The 17,496-nt window shown below is 39.9% G+C and overlaps 3 protein-coding genes across 5 annotated transcripts; 2 read left to right on the top strand and 1 right to left on the bottom strand.

Moving 5' to 3' along the window:
- Positions 1–913: 913 nt before the first annotated feature.
- zgc:113223 (uncharacterized protein LOC541424 homolog) lies at positions 914–5,730 on the bottom strand. The gene is made up of 8 exons (XM_056414987.1): positions 5,627–5,730; positions 4,408–4,465; positions 3,660–3,784; positions 3,486–3,560; positions 2,814–2,909; positions 2,593–2,721; positions 2,128–2,289; positions 914–1,675 (listed from the first exon to the last, which is right to left on the bottom strand). Exons 1-8 carry the CDS (start codon positions 5,681–5,683, stop codon positions 1,523–1,525), a joined length of 855 nt encoding a protein of 284 aa, XP_056270962.1. The 5' UTR covers positions 5,684–5,730; the 3' UTR covers positions 914–1,522.
- Positions 5,731–6,691: 961 nt separating this feature from the next.
- On the top strand, positions 6,692–15,727 carry reep6 (receptor accessory protein 6). Of its 3 annotated transcripts, none has more exons than XM_056414588.1 (7): positions 6,692–6,874; positions 11,357–11,450; positions 12,657–12,795; positions 13,037–13,205; positions 13,283–13,413; positions 14,234–14,256; positions 15,049–15,727. In XM_056414588.1, the coding sequence occupies exons 1-6, from the start codon at positions 6,742–6,744 to the stop codon at positions 14,246–14,248; spliced, it is 681 nt and encodes a 226-aa protein (XP_056270563.1). In that variant the 5' UTR covers positions 6,692–6,741; the 3' UTR covers positions 14,249–14,256; positions 15,049–15,727. The 3 variants fall into 3 exon arrangements, 2 of the variants coding, with proteins under 2 accessions (XP_056270563.1, XP_056270564.1); XM_056414589.1 differs by having other exon boundaries at positions 13,283–13,450; XR_008831714.1 differs by lacking the exon at positions 6,692–6,874 and adding an exon at positions 8,264–9,675 and having other exon boundaries at positions 13,283–14,256.
- A 1,036-nt stretch (positions 15,728–16,763) lies between these two features.
- On the top strand, positions 16,764–17,278 carry c5h19orf25 (chromosome 5 C19orf25 homolog). Its single transcript, XM_056415090.1, has 2 exons — positions 16,764–16,905; positions 17,097–17,278. The coding sequence occupies exons 1-2, from the start codon at positions 16,764–16,766 to the stop codon at positions 17,276–17,278; spliced, it is 324 nt and encodes a 107-aa protein (XP_056271065.1).
- Positions 17,279–17,496: the final 218 nt, after the last annotated feature.

Here is a 17,496-nt window from a genome sequence, read left to right as displayed (position 1 = left end):
TTAACTCGAAACACCTGCAAGGGTTTCCTGAGCCTTGACAAACACTCAGCTGTTATAAATCTTTTTTTTTACTTGGTCTGAGGAAATATTAAAATTTTATGAGATAGGATTTTAGAGTTTTCTTAAGCTGTAAACCATAATCAGCAATATTAAAAGAATAAAAGGCTTGCAATATTTCAGTTGATTTGTAATGAATCCAGAATGCATGACATTTTTGTTTTTTTAATTGCATTACAGAAAATAAAGAACTTTATCACAATATTCTAATTTTCTGAGACAGTCCTGTATATATAGATCTATATAGATATATATATATAGATATCTATATATAGATAGATATCTATCTATATATAGATATATCTATATTTAGATATAGATATATATCTATATATATATATATATCTATATCGATATATATGTGTTGCATTAAACAATGCAACGATTAAGTGGCAAGTTGATTCTTGCTGTGTACATATTAAACTTCCTGTAGTCACCACTGTCGCTAACATATCCAGGTCTAGTTATTTATTATTTATATTGATTAATTAATATTCTTCTAACGTTAGCCTGCTATGTGTTTGCATCATAGAACACTGTGAATACAAATATCTATCACTGGCGTTTATTTTGACGTTCATTTTAAGCACTTCCGTTCTATCGTTTTTGGATTCAGACAGAAACGGAAAACAGAAGTGGTTTTCTGTTTTTCCGTTTTGAGTTTCAAACGGAAAACGAAGAAACCACATTATTTCCGTATTCCGTATTTTGTAGGAAACGAAAAAACAAATTAACAAAACGCACACGGACCTGTAACGAATGTCTCCCTGTCTGAACTTTGGCCGAGCTACATTTTTTGCATTTAAAACTGTTCTTAGCGGAAGCGTTATGAAAATGTATCACTTTGTTTGCCCCATAGCATTCATTCCATTCAGTTTATTTTGTACAGCCCAAAATCACAAATTACAAATGTTTGCCTCAGAGTGCTTTACAATCTGTACACATACACATCCCTTTCCCAGGACCTCACATCAGATCAGGAAAAACTCCAAAAAAAACACTTTAGGGGGGTAAAAAATGGAAGAAACCTTCAGGAGAGCAACAGAGGAGGATTCCTCTCCCAGTTGGACAGAAGCAATACATTATACAACATTATTTTGTGTGATCCCTTTAAATTCTGGCACATTTTTCACATGTTATCGCTACAAACCAGCCTGAAACGCAACAAATGTTGTTACATTTAAATGAATTTACAAGTTTACAAGCAACAATTTTTTATAGAAAAATATATCTTTTTACAAAAGAAGGAAATATGATAAAGACGACACGAGGTAGTAGTTCAACCGCCCACACCTCTGAGGCGTCCCGGTGCAAGACGTAAACCGGTTCAGCCTGCTCATATTTGAAACTATAAATTCAGAGTGAACTGAGCATGTCTTGCTCCATTTGATCAACATTCAGCTGTTTTAATTTTTATCTGACCCAGAATGAATGAAAGAACCTGATTAGAGAAATCTGTCTGAGATTATTCGTCTCCACGCTCATCAAAGTCTGCAAAAGCAGGATACCAGTCGTTTTCCTTTCTTCCAGTCCGGCTTCCGGGAGCATTTTCATTCTCAAGGTGCTGGACTTTCTTTATCTTGGAGATTTGAGCCGCAGCCAGGCCGATCATACAGACCTGCCAGAGGAAACACAAACAGATTAGAAACTGTCCCCACTGTGGTGTGTTTTTCTTCTCTGTCACTAACCTGACTCAATTATGGACTACAACACACACTTTTCTTTTTCTTTTTGCAGCTGAGCAAGACCATTTTGCAACTTTCACAACCAGACTGACAGGACTTTTGGAATAACATGTTCAGCAGATTGGATGACTCAAGTTTCAGGAGTCTGAATTCCCTAGTTCAACAGTGATGCATATTATATAAAATAAGTATCCCTGTTTGGGGAAAAAGCTCAGGTAAACAGCGTTAATCAGACATACAGGATATTAGCAAAGAAAATACACTTTGAAAACACTTGTGTCACTTGTCGAAGTTTGTTGAGTGTCGAATGTGCCCACTGCGGCCCCTTACAGCCCCTTGTGGCCGTAAGGAGGGAAACAACTGCCACTCCGACTGCAGTGTTTACCTCGAGCAGCAGCAGGCTGCCGGTCAGACCGGCCACCAGCAGCAGGTTGTGTTTGGCCCACCGGGCGATCTTCTCCAGGCAGCCAATGGTAAAGACGTCCAGACCTGCCGTCGTCTCCTCCAGCTGCTGCATCCCGTACCCACACATGGTGTTCAGCACCGTCTGCAGAGGGAGAATAACACAGATCTTGGTTGTGAGTTATTTCAGTTGGTTGTCTTTTAGCTTTCCCATCATGTTCTGTCCATCTCCTGAACGGAATATTTGGGAAACCCCTCAAAAATGATCACGCAAAATACCATTTATTTAAGTTAAGGTTTTTAAGAGTACAATAAGGTGTATTTCTACAATCACTGGAAATATTTTTATTTCATGATGATTCTTTAGTCCCAGGAACTGACTGAAACGACGGGCATGCAAACGTCCCTTCATAAACCTGTTGGCGACAACGCCCACAGGCAGCCTGACCTGGTTCTGTTGGCGAATGCAGCAGGAGAAGGGAACTCCACAGGCCTCCAGACTGGGGTTGGTGTGCAAACACTCAAAGTAGACATTTTGGGACCAGTCCTTATAGCTTTCGACTCCGCAGCACTGAAACTGCAAATACGACAAGCTCTCATTCGCAGGGAAATGGATTATGAACGGCCTGACATTGCCTCTTGAAGCATTAAGGACAAATAGCTCTTTACCTTCTTCTGGATGAAGTCAATGGCGTTCTCCAGATCCCGGTCCTCCCTGTAGCGGACGATTGCCTTCATCATCAGCCTCTCTGTCCTCTCCATCACCTGTTCAACAACATTAAGTTTGTCACCAGCCGCCACAGCAAGGCTGGTATTGTTTCACCGTGTGATTGCTTACGTGAGTCATCACTCATCATGGCAAAATGTGGTCCTGGAGACACTGACTGACTTGAGCAGGAAGTACTTTGCAAGGTGTTTATATGCCTGAGGAACGTTTTTCCATTAACAGTAGCCAGCAGCATTAGCTCTTGAAGTTATTCAATCTAGCAAGTTGGTCGCCAAGTCTGCAACACTTGACAGCCTTTAGGCCTCCAAAGGACACTCCCCAAAATGTATTAAGAACGTAAACAACCAACATCGCTATTGTTAGTTTTTACAGCTGTCACGCTAACAGCATTTGGAAGACTCCATTGGCAACCAATAAATACAAGGATGATGAGGAAGGTGGCCGGCTGTTCAGTCTTATTACAGGCTTATTACAGTAGTATTACAGTCCTGCAATAGCCACTACATGTCTTACTTTCTTTTGTTGGCGCATTTGAGTCTTTAATTGTTGTCAGAATGTTATTGAAATAGTGACAGGTTTGTATTTCCTGTCTCTTGAGAGCAGCGGGACGTTACCATGTCAGTGAAGAGGTATCCAACGACCCCAGCCGCGATCTGCAGGAGGAAGATGGCGGTCAGGATCCCCAGAAACTGCAGGAGCAAACAACAGTAAGAAATCGCCATCGCCAACGCCATGCAACACAAACATCGCACCTATCAAACTGCGACGTGATCGGTGATCGGTCTTACCGTCTTCAGCAGGCAGGTGCCGTTACGCAGCGCCCCAAAACATCCGAGGAATGTGATTAGAAACATTGCCGAGCCAACGACGATCAGGAGCAGAGCTGGATCGAACATCAGGGTGTCAACCACATCTACGCATGCATGCACACATACAAAACACACACACGCACACACACACTACGGTTGAATTGCAACCATCCCACGTAAGAGCAAGTACAAGTAAAAACTGAAACATGTCTGATTCACTTTTTCTGGTTCATCCTCAGGAATGTTATTAGCAGCATGTTTTTTTATAACCTGACAAACACACACACACACACACACACACACACACACACACACACCCCATTAAAGCCCTATTGCTTTTGTATGCAATGTAGTTAGATTCCTATGTATGACACTTGAATGATATCTAAAAATATATATGAATTGACTCCCTTTTCCTCTGCAGGACTGATACTTTCAGATTTTATTTTGTATAAGACGTTGTGCGCCTTCTGAAAGGAACTGTTGTCACAGTAAACCTCCACTTCTTCTGTCTTGCTCAAATTGACACATTACACCAATAAAAACAAGCACCTTACTTGCAGTGTCGGAGCTCTTTAGGACTCGAAAAAATATCATCAATTTGCAACCGACAATCATGCGACGCTGCCATCAAACAAATCAACAAAATACAGTGAAAATGTACAGAAGACCTTCTGCACTGAAGGGCAGTGACACATAGATAATCCATCCTTTTTTCATAACCAACCTTTCTCTTTTGCAATCTTGGCGTAGATACCGACCGCTGCGAGGACGGCGCTCACAACCTGCAGAGTCACAAAGAATCTCTTTGTTTTATCAGAATCTGACCACATGATACACAGATATATTGTGAATCAGACATAACAAATATCATAGCACAAAAACCTCTGAATACAAATGAATACATTACAGACCGTTCTGGGATTGCATTCTGTATTGATTCTGTCAACTTATCTCAACTTACGACAGGATAAACTGCTAACCACTATGTTAGCTAAAGAGATACCATTTTTTGTGACAAAATATGCTAAACTGATCTGATTTTATTGCAGATATGTGTCCTCATCATCAGACTACTTTGAAGTTGTTGGAAAGAGGATTCATTTTCCGCATTATGATGGAGCTAGGCTCGCAGTTTCTAGCTAGCAGCCTTCAGTCTTTGTGCTAAGCTAGGCTAAACACATCCTGGAGCTATTTCTGCTGACAGCAACGATGTGTTCATCAAAACTAGACACAAGTATTTGCTTTGTCTGAGACGTGTTTCTGCAAGTGGGGAGATGAAATATGGAGTCTTGCAGTTCATTGTTATGAAACTGCAATTTGACAGAACAACCAATCACAGAGTCCTTTACAAGGAAAACCTATAAGAATGAAGAGTCATACAAGATCTGCTTTCTTGGAAATAAAAACAGGGGATAACTGTTGCCGTACAGTTGGAAAAACAGAGTTGTGTATAATAATTGTAATTTAATTTAAATTTAAAATGTGCACATCAAAACCCTTAAAATACTGGAAATACAGCAACAAATAAAACATCATGCATAGCCGTAGTGGAACGTTGGTGTATCAATAAAAACAAAACGTGACAAAGTTCAATGAAAATACACTTCAAGAATATATCCAAAACATATGAGTGAAATTACTAATAGCCTCTGACATTCTTTAGTTCCACTTTCGCTTTTAAAATGTGCAAGGAAATAAAACCATAAAATCAAAATGTGATTTAATGGTTTTGTTTTAATGCACATTTTGACATTTTTCTGGAAATGTCAGTGATTAAAATAACTAAATCCCGACCGCCCTTTTTCCTATGAAACGGTGTAACTGTGGTGTTGAAATCACTTGCTGTAAAACCATATTGTGCAACACGTTCATAAGAAAGCGATCACGCTGATGATCTGTCAAGTGTTTGATCTCCAGACTATGCCAAACAGATATAGACTCACCCAGAAGACGTAGCAGCAGATGAATAAAGTGTACTTGATGCCTCGGTATCCTCTCATCTCCTTTCACCAGATCGCTGTCAGACTGCAGTAAAATTCTGATGGAGGTTTTGCTTTCTGCCAGCTGCAGACGTGTGTTGGCCTGCAGGATGCATTCCCGCACTAAGGCTCATCCCCTTGCCGTCCTGTCATCCCAGAGTAGGTATGAGTGAGGAGGAGGTGGAGTGAGGCAGGCACTTTCAACAACAAAAGTTCACTCGTACAGTGTGCAGATTAACAGTCCTCATGACAGCGTCCCCGAGAGACTGCAGTGCATATCCTCTGCATGTGGATTTGTATTAAAGAGTAACTATACACGTAACCCTTGATTCTTTCCTTAACCTCCTGTTACCTTTATATTTACTTTCCATATTTACCCCTATGGGTCAATATGACCCGTACTAATAAAATCTCAGAAAATTATTAGAATTAATATGTTTTTTAAAGCTTTAAACTAAAGAATTACTTTGACGTAACACATCAATGTTGGTGTTAATATTGGCATTTCTGACCAAAATTATCAGCATTTCATGGTTTGAAAATGCGAGGCCAATGCGGAGAGAGTCGACCGTTTGAGACTAATCTAATAAGAAATCAAAGAATGGTAACGCCCTCTTATCAGACCCCCTCGCCTCTTGCCTGTATGCTATATGGACAGTTTATCCTGAGGGTGGCAGTAGAGGAAAGCTAAGGGGGTTCTAGGGTTCATCCTCTCAGGAGCAGGACTTAGATATTCTCATTACCTTTCTTATCGTTTCATCAGAAAGCTTCTACTTCTACCATTTAAAAATTATAAATGCTTTAATTCGGTTAATTTGGCTTGGTTATGGGGAAAAAAATGAAAAACTGGGTTATCATCTGTGTATAAATGGGAGCCCTTGTATTTCTTTACAGAACCAGAGCCTTCTTTTTCTCTGCCTTGATTCTAGGCCCTCCCTCCCTCCCTCCTCCCCCTCCCCCTCCCTGCTCACCTCTCTAAAGCAGATTGTTGCTGGTGGAGGATTACATAGACTGTGTTGTCGTCGCCATTGCAGGTCCTCTTCCTCCTTTACCGTTATTTGAGGACCTGATTGAGGACCATGGGCCTACTCGCCATCTTCTCGTCCATCAAAGACCGAGTTGACAAGTTCCTGAATGAGAAGAATGTGGTGACTGATTTCCTGGGGAAGTTGGAGGACAAAACAGGAATAAGGAATAAGATCATTGCAGTGGGTAAGTGATGTCTGGTTGTCTATTTGTGTTCACTCTCATCGGTTCATCATAAGTGCTTTACTGACGATTCCACAGTTCTGTTTATATTTAGTACATGTATGCCTCCCTGTTGCTTCTTAGTGGATAACTGAAGAGGATTCAGTTAATCCTCCAGTGAACACAAGGCTAAAGAACAGCTGCTCTCTGTAAATATTAACTTGTCAATGTTTGGAAGTTTTCTGAAACATTTTTGCTCCTATTAATATTTTATTGATAGCTCCAATGATTTTGATTTTGCAACACGTTTTAGGAAGACAGTGATTCAGCCCAAGCCAAATAAATACCAGAACAATGGATGCCTATATGTTGTCTATATCCAATTTGGACGACCATTTGTAAATGCACTTCTTTATTTTCTTCTGTTTTGGAAAGCAGCTGATTTGAAGGTAACTGTTTTATAAAATTATTATTGTTTTTTGAAACATACACAGAAAATGTTTTCGTCATTTTAATCGGAGATTCATTAGTATAAAACAAAATATAGAATTAAGCTTTTGATAATCCAAACATGGGGAGTGTGAAAGGGAGGAGGGGGGGAGGGGGGTGATAGCATTCAGATTTAATAAACCATGATTAAGATTCAATAGTTTGCTCTTTTGTTTTGTTTCAGGCATAGACTTCATATAAGTAGCTTCTTCGAAGTGAAATTTGTCGATTTACTCTGTTTAGAATATAAAACAATGAAAAAAAGAAGAAGCTCTTTGTAAGATGGTATTCATGATTCATGGTCTTGTACATTATAATATCAAACCTCCTCACGGTACATCTTGCCCAGATTGCTTTAATCGATTGAATCACTGTTTGTGACCTATACGTCCAATGTGGGGGAATTCAAAGCAACCTCAAATTGTGATTTATTTTTTCATTTCAAGGTTCTACGTGTAACTTTTCACACATGTTATGCCTTTTATCTTTAATTGCAAACGCAATGTTATGCGAACAGAATGAGACATTTCCCCAACTTTCCCGGTTGAATATAAAAGCTTATGTAAAGGATTTGTGGCGTAATGCGAGGCTGACGTTAGCTTAGAAATGGAATATCAAATGAAATATAAATAGGGTTGTCTGAAAGTTACACAGACAACCTTTGAATATCAGAAGCTTGTTTCAGCATCACAATCCTGTTCAGATCATGTTTAAATATAAACTTCGGAGAGCGAATATTGAGTCTAGTGAGTGTGCCAGTGGGTGGAAGAAATATTGTTTTTGATTTAATATAAAAATGATTTTGCATCCTAACAAAACGATATTCACAGATTGAAAACATCTTGGCCAGTTAAAAAAATAATAATAATCCAAAAGAAATCCGAAAAATGTACAAAACATACTATTAATATGCTCTCTTCAAAGCCACCAATCTCTATTGGAAAAAACAGCAATTTGACCCTTGCCAATTGTGGAATACTTCATTCAAAATTTACGGAAACAATGTCAAACTCATCAAAGCTGTTTTGGTTTGCTCTTTCCCCTGTTGCAACAATCACTAATTCTGGTTTGGGCAAACAATCCCACACGAGATATGACTATACAATCGAACTGGCCCAACCATGCTGTTTCTCTCTTCGGTTGTGCAAAGTCCAGATCTACAATTCAGTCGCTGAATGAGTCTTGAAGATCTAAAAAGGCAATTTCTCTCCTTAAGTTTGTTCAGAAACAGTTTTGGGCGTACTGCTGAGGGGTAATAACTGAATGTTTACCAGCCTATTTCCTGTTTTCAAATTGGGGGGACAGAAAATGCATCGTGGCCATGGAATTGTGGGTGTTTTTTGGAGCGCATAGGATGCAACTATGCATCCTTGAAAATTCTCTGAATGAAGAACTCAGTCCATGGTCAAATTCAAGATGACAAGATAAATCTTAACAACTATAGACTCATATTCAAACTGCCTCACCTGGAAAAGGGCCTGTAACCTCTTGTAAATGACCAATTGAAGTGATAATTATGATATTTTGAATTATTTACGACTTTTGCGCGAATTGAAAGCGTATGAAAACAGGTGAATGGAAACACACAGAGATACAGAGTAGTCGCTCTCTCCGCAGCAAACTAATATATTCAGCTCGTAGTTAGTTAGTTAGTTTATTAGTTTGTTAGTAAGTTAGTGATAGATCATAAAGCTAAAGCTAAGGCAAGACTAGTGCGTTTGTACAGTAACAAGGTAATTCCAAGTGATTCAGAAAAGACAAATGCATTAAAAACTATGTTGCCTCAAAGGAACACCTATGTAGGATTTTAATAATTCAACTAAATAAAATCGAATAGTGTGAGATTTGAATAAAAATTCCAATTGAATAAAATCCAGTGGCAAATTATTTTTAAAGCTCTGATTTATTAGAGCTGAAAGTTTGTTTAAGACTTGTGGCACATACAAATGGTAATAACTGCACCTGATATTATCTGAAAGAATAAATCATGATTTAATGGGGACAGTTAGGTGCAGGGAGGTTGTGGTGGCCCAGTGTTGCCGTGACACTCTGTATCAAGATGATAAACAAACAATAAAAATGTAGCTCTTTTGTTCCGTAAAGTTTGAAGCAGAGGACATTCACTGAGCGGGGGAACAGCAGTCCATTCATACCACTCTGATGCTCATACAGTGGATGAGTAACACACTGGCATGATGTCACTCTAGTGCCTGGTGCATAGTGTCCACCACTCTCTCTGCATCCTCCTGCTGGGTCCTTAAAAGAGATTATCCAGGGAGACGGAGAGCAGAGCAGACCGGCCTCCATGTGCGAACCGCCAGATAAGCTGATCAGAGGTAGGACGCTGCTCAAACGGTGGGGTTGAGACGGAGTATCTGCAGAGTTAGTAGGAGAATCCCTGTGGTATTTAGAAGTCGATCAGTCATTTACTTCCTTCTGAAAGGAATCATAGCTGCCTGTTCGTGACTTTAGACCTCCCAGTTCAGATCCATCAGTGAATTAATGGAACTTTTGTGTGTAATTCTACACAGATTCAATGCATTTCTGATTCCTGTACATTTTAACATCCATGCTTGTTGCTTTGATAACCCTCTAAAGCCGGGCAGCCGCTTCGGACAGATTTTAGCCCTTAAATTGGTCACCCGTTGTAGATTAAAAAGTTGTTGTTGACATTTATTTTACAGTTTGAGAATGAAGTGGTAGACAGGATATGGGGGAGACAGGAGAGTCAGACATTGGAAGTTTTTAATGATCAATTAAATGGATGTAAATAAATAAAAAATGTCTGTTTATTCAAACAAATAACTATGTAACTAAGTGTATGTATGCGGGTATGTAGGGTAATGCATACGCGTGCACACAAATAAAATATATGTGTATATTCAATGTCCATGTATTTCTGTATATATGTTTGTGTGTGTTTGATATATTATCATATGTTAAAGATAGGGTAGGTTAAGAAACAATCAAAAGCACGCTAAAAGCACTGACAGCACATTCCCGTCAGGCCTCCCTTCAAAGCCACTCTCCAAAAATGATCATTATGAGCGTAAACAACGGACATTGCTATTGGATGGGGAAGTGACAGTCATATATTTAGAAGTGCAATAGTATATAAAGAAACACTGTGATAAAAATGCTCTAGTTAATCATCTTATGTATGCAGACAACCTTGTTATGATCAGCCCATGTAGTGCTGGTCTCCTGCAGCTCCTTACTGTATGCACTGCCTATGGTGTGGAACACGACATTAAATAAAATGCAATTAAAAGTACTATCCTCATCTGCAGTACAAAAGAGGACACAAATATAAAATTCCCTGATTTTAAATTATCCAATGACTACCTCAGTGTCTGTGAAAAAGTCAAATATCATGGACATTTCATCACAGCACAGATGACCGATGACGAAGACATCTCTCGGCAATCACGAATGATATATGCGCAAGCAAACATTCTCACGCGCAGGTTTGGTATGTGTACAGACAAAGTGAAGATGTCTGTGTTTAAAGCGTACTGTACACCTCTGTACACGGTACACTTGTGGTCTAACTACAAAAAAGCAAGCCTACGGAGACTGCAAGTAGCCTACAATGATGCCATGAGGATACTGTTGAAGAGACCGAGCTGGACTAGTGCCAGGGAGATATTTGTGGCTGCAGCAGTCAATAAATTCAAAGCGGTTTTAAGAAACCTAATGTTCAAATTTATCTGCCGGGTTGATGACTCCAAAAATGAGATCATCATGTTATTATCAAATATAAAATTCAGCACTACACACTACCAGTCTCAGCTGTGGAGACACTGGTACAGCTGTCTATTTATAACGCATGTGTAGTTCTTTGTTCGTTTTTTACTTGTGGTTTTGTATGTATTTTATTATATTTTAATGTGTTGTACTATCTGGACCTTGAGTCTGTAATAAAAGTTTGCTGAAAGGTGGATGTTTCAATCAATCAATCGATCAAAGTGTTTTTTAAGTATCTTCATCCATGTGTCTCCTGTGTGTCTCGTCCAGGTGCCATCTCACTGACCGTACTCTACCTGGTTTACGGATATGGTGCCGCCCTCCTCTGCAACCTGATTGGTTTTGTCTATCCAGCATATTATTCGTGAGTATTTATTTTCTTTCGATTAAGTTACATATCTGCTTGTTACATTTCGTTCACTCCCACAGACATGGACCAATTCTGAAACTCTCCTAGTTTAACCCGAGACAGGAGGTGAAAAAAACACTCAAAGAGAGGAATCAAAAGTCCCAGAGAGCACCGTAATGAAACTCAACCAATCAGAGAGCTGCAGACTCTGTTGGGGAAAAGGAAGAGTCCGTTCATATTAATGGTGTTGTTGTCAATTTTTTCCAACACAGTTATGACCCCCTCGATGTAGGCGGGACTCTTAGCTGACCGGTTTAATGTTGCCACATTAAAACTGCTGCGACATCTTCTTCAACGCAACAGAGCAATGTCGTCCGTTGACCACGGCGTTGTTTTGTAAATAAAAAGAAGCTATCGATTGTGGCTTGGATATTTAAAAATGGCGCGTTTGTGCCGGATGTTCAGTGTTCTCTCTGACCAATCGTCTGTAGTGTTTTAGAATCGTCTTTGCTCAATGAACCTCGATCGAGGTGATATCACAAATTATCTCAGGTACTTTCAACAATTTTTGCCAATGGGGAAAACACTAAAGTAAAGTTCCAATGGATTCAAGTTGAGTTGTGCTGGACCATCGAGTTGAATTAGAGATTGATCTTTTTTAGAAAATCAACGCTTTTTATTTAATTTGACTTTAGAACAATATCGAATGAAACTTTTTTGAGCTCAGTCTTGGACTGCACTACTGTTGACGTGATTAAAGAAATCTGTCTTGGTTTCTCAATCAAGAAAATAATTGACAAAGATGCTCAAACACAGGACTCTCTCTTTCAATTTTTTATACTCTGGGAGGATGAAATTATTCCTTATTGGATTTCAATTTTCTCTGGAATGATAATGTTGTGAGTTTACTTACAATGTTCCTTTGTTTTGTTTACTTATCAAAGGATACCAGATATATGCATATAAGCTTTATGATTGAGGACCTATAGGCCTAACATATCATATCTGAAGGATAGGATTTAGAGGATTACAAAATATATATTTAATAATCAATTATTAAAAATCAAACCAATATTTTTCAACTTTTTTGCTTTGCGACTATCAGAGCAGTTAAACGAAAAATAAAAAAAATTCTGAACTTCAAGATTTCAAGAATTCTAAAAGTCCTTTTTAATAACGTGAAACCTTCTAACTTCTGGCTGTTTCCACTCATATCTGCAGAGTCAAAGCCATCGAAAGCGTAAACAAAGAAGACGACACAAAATGGCTGACGTACTGGGTGGTCTATGGTGTCTTCAGCCTTGGCGAGTTCTTCGCCGATATTTTCCTCTACTGGTTCCCTTTCTACTACGCTTTTAAGGTGGGGAAACACTGAAGAAGCAATGATTATGGGTTCATTATTCCCACCTGTTATTTTCCAAACAGAACTTGAACGTTAAATGTAAACTACTGAACACGCTGGAAACTCAAGTTTTTTTCAAAACCAACCTGATGCGTGCTGTGAAGTCTGGAACCAGGCTAAATAGTGTGGATCAAGGTGCACATGAAGAGGTATTTGTCTCGTAAACCAAGTAAATCCAAACTGTCCTCGTTGGTTCCAGTGTCTCTTCCTGTTGTGGTGCATGGCTCCGATGTCGTGGAACGGCTCCCAGTTCATCTACGACAAAATGGTGCGGCCCGTCTTCTTCCGCCACGAGGCCACGGTGGACAACTTGGTGAGCGACCTCGGCAGCAGGGCCATGAGCGCCGCTGAGAACCTCACCAGGGAAGGTATGACCAGTACATTGTGGTTACACAGCATTTCAAAATGATCTTGGATTGAATGTTCCTTCTTTCCTTCTTTTCAGTCCTCATCATGCTGATGAGGAATCAAAATGGGGTGACTCCGGGGCCGTCGGCCGCTCAGCCCGAAATCAAAAGTTTACCAGCTCCATCTGTAGCGAAGGTTGCTCCATCAGAGTCAAGTGAAGAACAACCAGTACGTAAACCATAGCTGGTTCCCCCACCTCCCGACAGTTAGTGCACCTTAAAGGCCTCATTTGCTTAAAATCAGCTGTTTCCCTTTGCTTCCAGCTTTTATGCTTAGCTAACCGTGCCATCTGGCTCCAGCGCAGTATCACCAGTGTGTCTGATTCATTTTGACCTTTGACATTTCAATCCCTCTGTGCCACTAGAGCACAGAGGGAGTAGATATACAGCATCATTCTGATTTCAGGTGTGTTCTCAGATTCTACGCTGCCATTTCCTGTTGTTTAAAAGGAAAAAGCTTGTTCATGTTGGTTTGGCAGAGATGTTGAATGCTTTTTCCATCCAACACAAGATTTCCATCTTAAGAACTTTAGAACAGATTGTGATGAAATGTCTTGATCAAGATCCTGATCCCCAGGGTAAAAATGTAATGACCTGGTGTCCCCAAAGCTAACTCTCTTGCTAACTGTCAGATAACGAGCTGGCTTATTGTATAGCTCTTATATGATGTTTTTAAAACGTTTGTAAAGTGTCTTTGAGTATTATGAAAAGCGCTGTAGATAAAAAATATATTATTATTATAGATTATAGAAACAGGCCAGCTGTTTTGTCCAACACTTTTATATTGTGGCTGTATTAGCTACATCTGGAGGGACTTTAGAGCCAGTCTTGACACTGTTAGTATAAATGCCGTGTTCATTGGTTATCGCAGTTGGAGTTTATCGTTAAATCATGCTGGATTTTAGATCATAGAAAATGAACTGTTTCTACATTGAGACTTGAGGTGAAGAGTAAATGTGCTAACTGGGCTGTCCTGTTACTTGTTCCAGCCTTTCCTGGGTTAACCAGTATGGTAAGTCAACTGGTTTGCTGTCAGAAGTAACTGTGTGTGTGGAAGAGAATAGATAGAATAGATTATTGTAGGTATTCCAATAGTACATTTGTTATCAGTAAATAGTGAATAGGTAATTCATGTATTCTCATCTTGAAGAACTTGATGCACTGAGTGTTGTTGGGTCGTGTATTTTGACAGTATAGAAATGTCTCTAGTTGTAGTGGAGGTGTTTTCTTTAATGTGAAGGTATTACTTGTTTTTCATTATTGGCTGCGTGTCTGTTCTACGTCTCCACGATAGAATGAGCTCCGTGTACATTGATGGAGACAAACAAACAAAAAACAAAACTACTTATGCTCGTTTTTTCATGACAACATAACACCAATTTAAATAGAGAATGTTAAAATATTTGGCTGCAATTTGTTGTTTATAATTAGTTAGATTTTTTTAACATAAAAAGTGTGTGTCTTCACAACATTATGTATCTTAAGATCACAGAATACAATCTGTGGAATCACGGGGAAACAAGCTTGTTTTTATCAATTAAACAGCAGTCGTTGATCAATTTCACACTGATACATTTTTAGTTGACCTGCTTGGTTACACTAATAATGAATAGGAGATAAAGCTTTAGAGGTGTAAGTGAACATTTAATTGTTAATGATAATTAGTGTTCTTTCCAGAAGACTTCCTTGGAAATTATAAGAAATGTTATCAGGAAAGGATTATCAAATCATAAAATCAATAAATAATGCAGTATCCTGTGTTTTGTACTTACTTCAGCAGCAGCTTTACCATTATTTTTTTCAGGACTTCAGATAGCAGCAGTGGAAGAGGACCCTCAGTGAAGAAGAGGAGCTGCATCCTCACCGATCCAACTGAGAAGAATAACATATGTCTGAGAGACTGATTCTCTCTGTTTATTTTTTACATCAAATATGTTATATTTATATACAAGTTTGAAACATCAACAACTCAGATCGTCTCCTCAAATTTTTAATACGTAGCTTCTTATCGCTGTTTTCATTTGTATTTATCTATTATTTATTGATGAGTAATGCAAAGAACCTGAAACTGGCTCATAAGTCACAAACTCATGAGATCTCGTTCAGCAGTCCCTCGCCTGCCAACCTGCAATACCTATAAAGTAACATCACTTTAGACCTGCAGGCATGGACACTGCTGCTGAGACACCTGCAGACGGGAAGTGTTTTTTTCACCCTTGCCATAGGTTTTATTTTCATCACCATTTGAAAGTGTAGTTTCCTTTTCATGGAGAGATGGTGCACTTCAACATCTGAAGGAGCTGCAGCTCTGCATTCGGACACTTTCTTCTGGGCCTGTCTTTGGGTGCTTTGCATCAGTGACACTGTGTGTCCTTTGTTCATTAGTGTTTGTATTATTTATACACATAAATGAGATTTGGACTTTGATCTGACATTGACATTATGATAAGAAATAAATGGAATAAAACAAAATGTTCACCCTCTCTGTCGCATGAATTCTGTAAAACAAGGCATCTCAGACAGTGTTATTTGAGTTCATTGCTTACTTTTACACATTAGCAGGATCATCTGAGGCTGCTGGGAATGCCCTCAGGTTTTGCAGGCATTTCATACAGCGTATACTATTTTATACCTTATTTAAATTAGATTCATGGCCATAAAAAGTAATGCACATGTACTATATTTTCAAATACATGTCTTATATGTGTCTTTTATGTTCTGAGCATTAGTGAAACGCAAAATTATAGTCAATTATCAGGAATAGCTTTCAACCAAACACGAATCCACCGTCTTATGACGCTTCGTGAGGGCGTGGCCTATGTAGACACTGTCGACGTAGTGACGTGTCACGTTGACGTGCAGTGCGTCAGTCCAGTGGTCTGGCTTGGGACGTGTTCTCCCATCAATTTCTACTTTTAGAGGCATTTTGCCGATTTACCGTCTTTCCGTAAAGTGTAAGTTGCAGGTCTCGAGAGGTCCTGGGCCTCCCGCTGTCTTCCAATAAGACGAAACACCGGTGAGCACCGCCGACAAGTCTTGTTCAAGCTAAATGCCCAATTTTGTTTAGCTGCTATGGAAAAAACTCCAACTGCTTAGTGGCGAACATAATTGTCTTATATGTTATCCGAAGATGTCGTGAACTCTACGGTCCTCTAGCACACATTGACCATTCAAACAAGTCACTGTTCTGCAATGTCTTAGCGTTAAGCTGTCTACTAACTCCACAACGGTTTAGCGTTAGCTATCCAGCGTTAGCAACGTCATCGTAGAGTAAAATAAAGTAACGCTACGAAACATTTGTACGTAACCTGACTCGCAATGTAGGCTTATCGAATACATTCATGTGGGGGACGCTTCCGCGTGTAGGTCTGTGGGCCGCAGTAGTAATAGTGTTAGTGTTAGTGCATTGGTAATACACTAACATACATATAGCATGTTCTGCATCTGTCTTTGGTCGTTCATAGATGTCTTGACTCAAACGTGTGTTTTTGCAGAAGGTGGAGCTTGGTCTGCAGCAGAATGAATATTGGTTCTAAAAATAAAAAGAGGGTGGTTCTGCCCAGTCGTCCCGAGCCCCCTACTGTGGACCTGATCCTGGAGGACATCAACAGAACCGCTCCCAACGACCCGGTCTTCAGCATCCTGGAGAAGACCGGACAAGGTGAGTCCACTCAGGCCTACAGAGTCAGACAACACGGCACTAATTTACAATCTGTGGGCAACACTCTGAAAAATATATTGTTTATTGGCCTCCTGTCAAGCTCGATGAGTCGGAGTATATGGAGGAGCAAGGAGGCTTGCTGGAGGTTAACTCCTGTCGTTAACTGACTGGTTCTCCCGCTCCTTCATCAGATTCGTACCGGTCCTCGGACAGCGATGTGGACTTGCGGTTCCAGCAGTGTCAACAGTATCTGGAGCTGAACGAGCGGCTGCAGGAGGCGAGAGGTCGACTGTTGCGATGGAGGGAAGAGCTGCGATTGGCAGGCGAGCAGCTACAAAAGGACATGGCAGAGGTTAAAGGTCAAACACTCTGACACCACTTCTGTTGGAGACTTTACTCTTTTTTGGGTACTTTTTTTTATCGGACCATGATCAGGCTCTGATTCAGCTGAATCAGAGCCTGATGATGGTGGGGCCGCAGGAGTGGTGGCCACTCCTGACCTCTCGCCTCACACCTGAGATGTATTTTTGTGTCCGAGGGGTTGCTGCTGATGTTACCGGCAGGAAAGGGTTTTGTATTTTACTTCCAGCT

This window comes from Pseudoliparis swirei, chromosome 5, assembly GCF_029220125.1.
Source record: "Pseudoliparis swirei isolate HS2019 ecotype Mariana Trench chromosome 5, NWPU_hadal_v1, whole genome shotgun sequence".
In the NCBI taxonomy this organism is placed as follows: domain Eukaryota; kingdom Metazoa; phylum Chordata; class Actinopteri; order Perciformes; family Liparidae; genus Pseudoliparis; species Pseudoliparis swirei.
Note: the sequence above shows the minus strand (reverse complement) of the source record. Positions and strands in the feature narration are given on the sequence as shown.

What these genes read in the sequence shown, in the direction of transcription:
- zgc:113223 (XM_056414987.1), bottom strand. Translation starts at nt 5,683, where the DNA reads ATGAGAGGATACCGAGGCATCAAGTACACTTTATTCATCTGCTGCTAC. An exon ending in CAAGATTGCAAAAGAGAAAG is followed by an intron (nt 3,785 to 4,407) that starts GTTGGTTATGAA and finishes ATGCATGCGTAG; the next exon opens with ATGTGGTTGACACCCTGATG. An exon ending in GCAGCCTGCTGCTGCTCGAG is followed by an intron (nt 1,676 to 2,127) that starts GTAAACACTGCA and finishes TTCCTCTGGCAG; the next exon opens with GTCTGTATGATCGGCCTGGC.
- reep6 (XM_056414588.1), top strand. Translation starts at nt 6,742, where the DNA reads ATGGGCCTACTCGCCATCTTCTCGTCCATCAAAGACCGAGTTGACAAG. An exon ending in GTCTATCCAGCATATTATTC is followed by an intron (nt 11,451 to 12,656) that starts GTGAGTATTTAT and finishes TCATATCTGCAG; the next exon opens with AGTCAAAGCCATCGAAAGCG. An exon ending in CTTTCTACTACGCTTTTAAG is followed by an intron (nt 12,796 to 13,036) that starts GTGGGGAAACAC and finishes CGTTGGTTCCAG; the next exon opens with TGTCTCTTCCTGTTGTGGTG.
- c5h19orf25 (XM_056415090.1), top strand. Translation starts at nt 16,764, where the DNA reads ATGAATATTGGTTCTAAAAATAAAAAGAGGGTGGTTCTGCCCAGTCGT. An exon ending in CCTGGAGAAGACCGGACAAG is followed by an intron (nt 16,906 to 17,096) that starts GTGAGTCCACTC and finishes CTCCTTCATCAG; the next exon opens with ATTCGTACCGGTCCTCGGAC.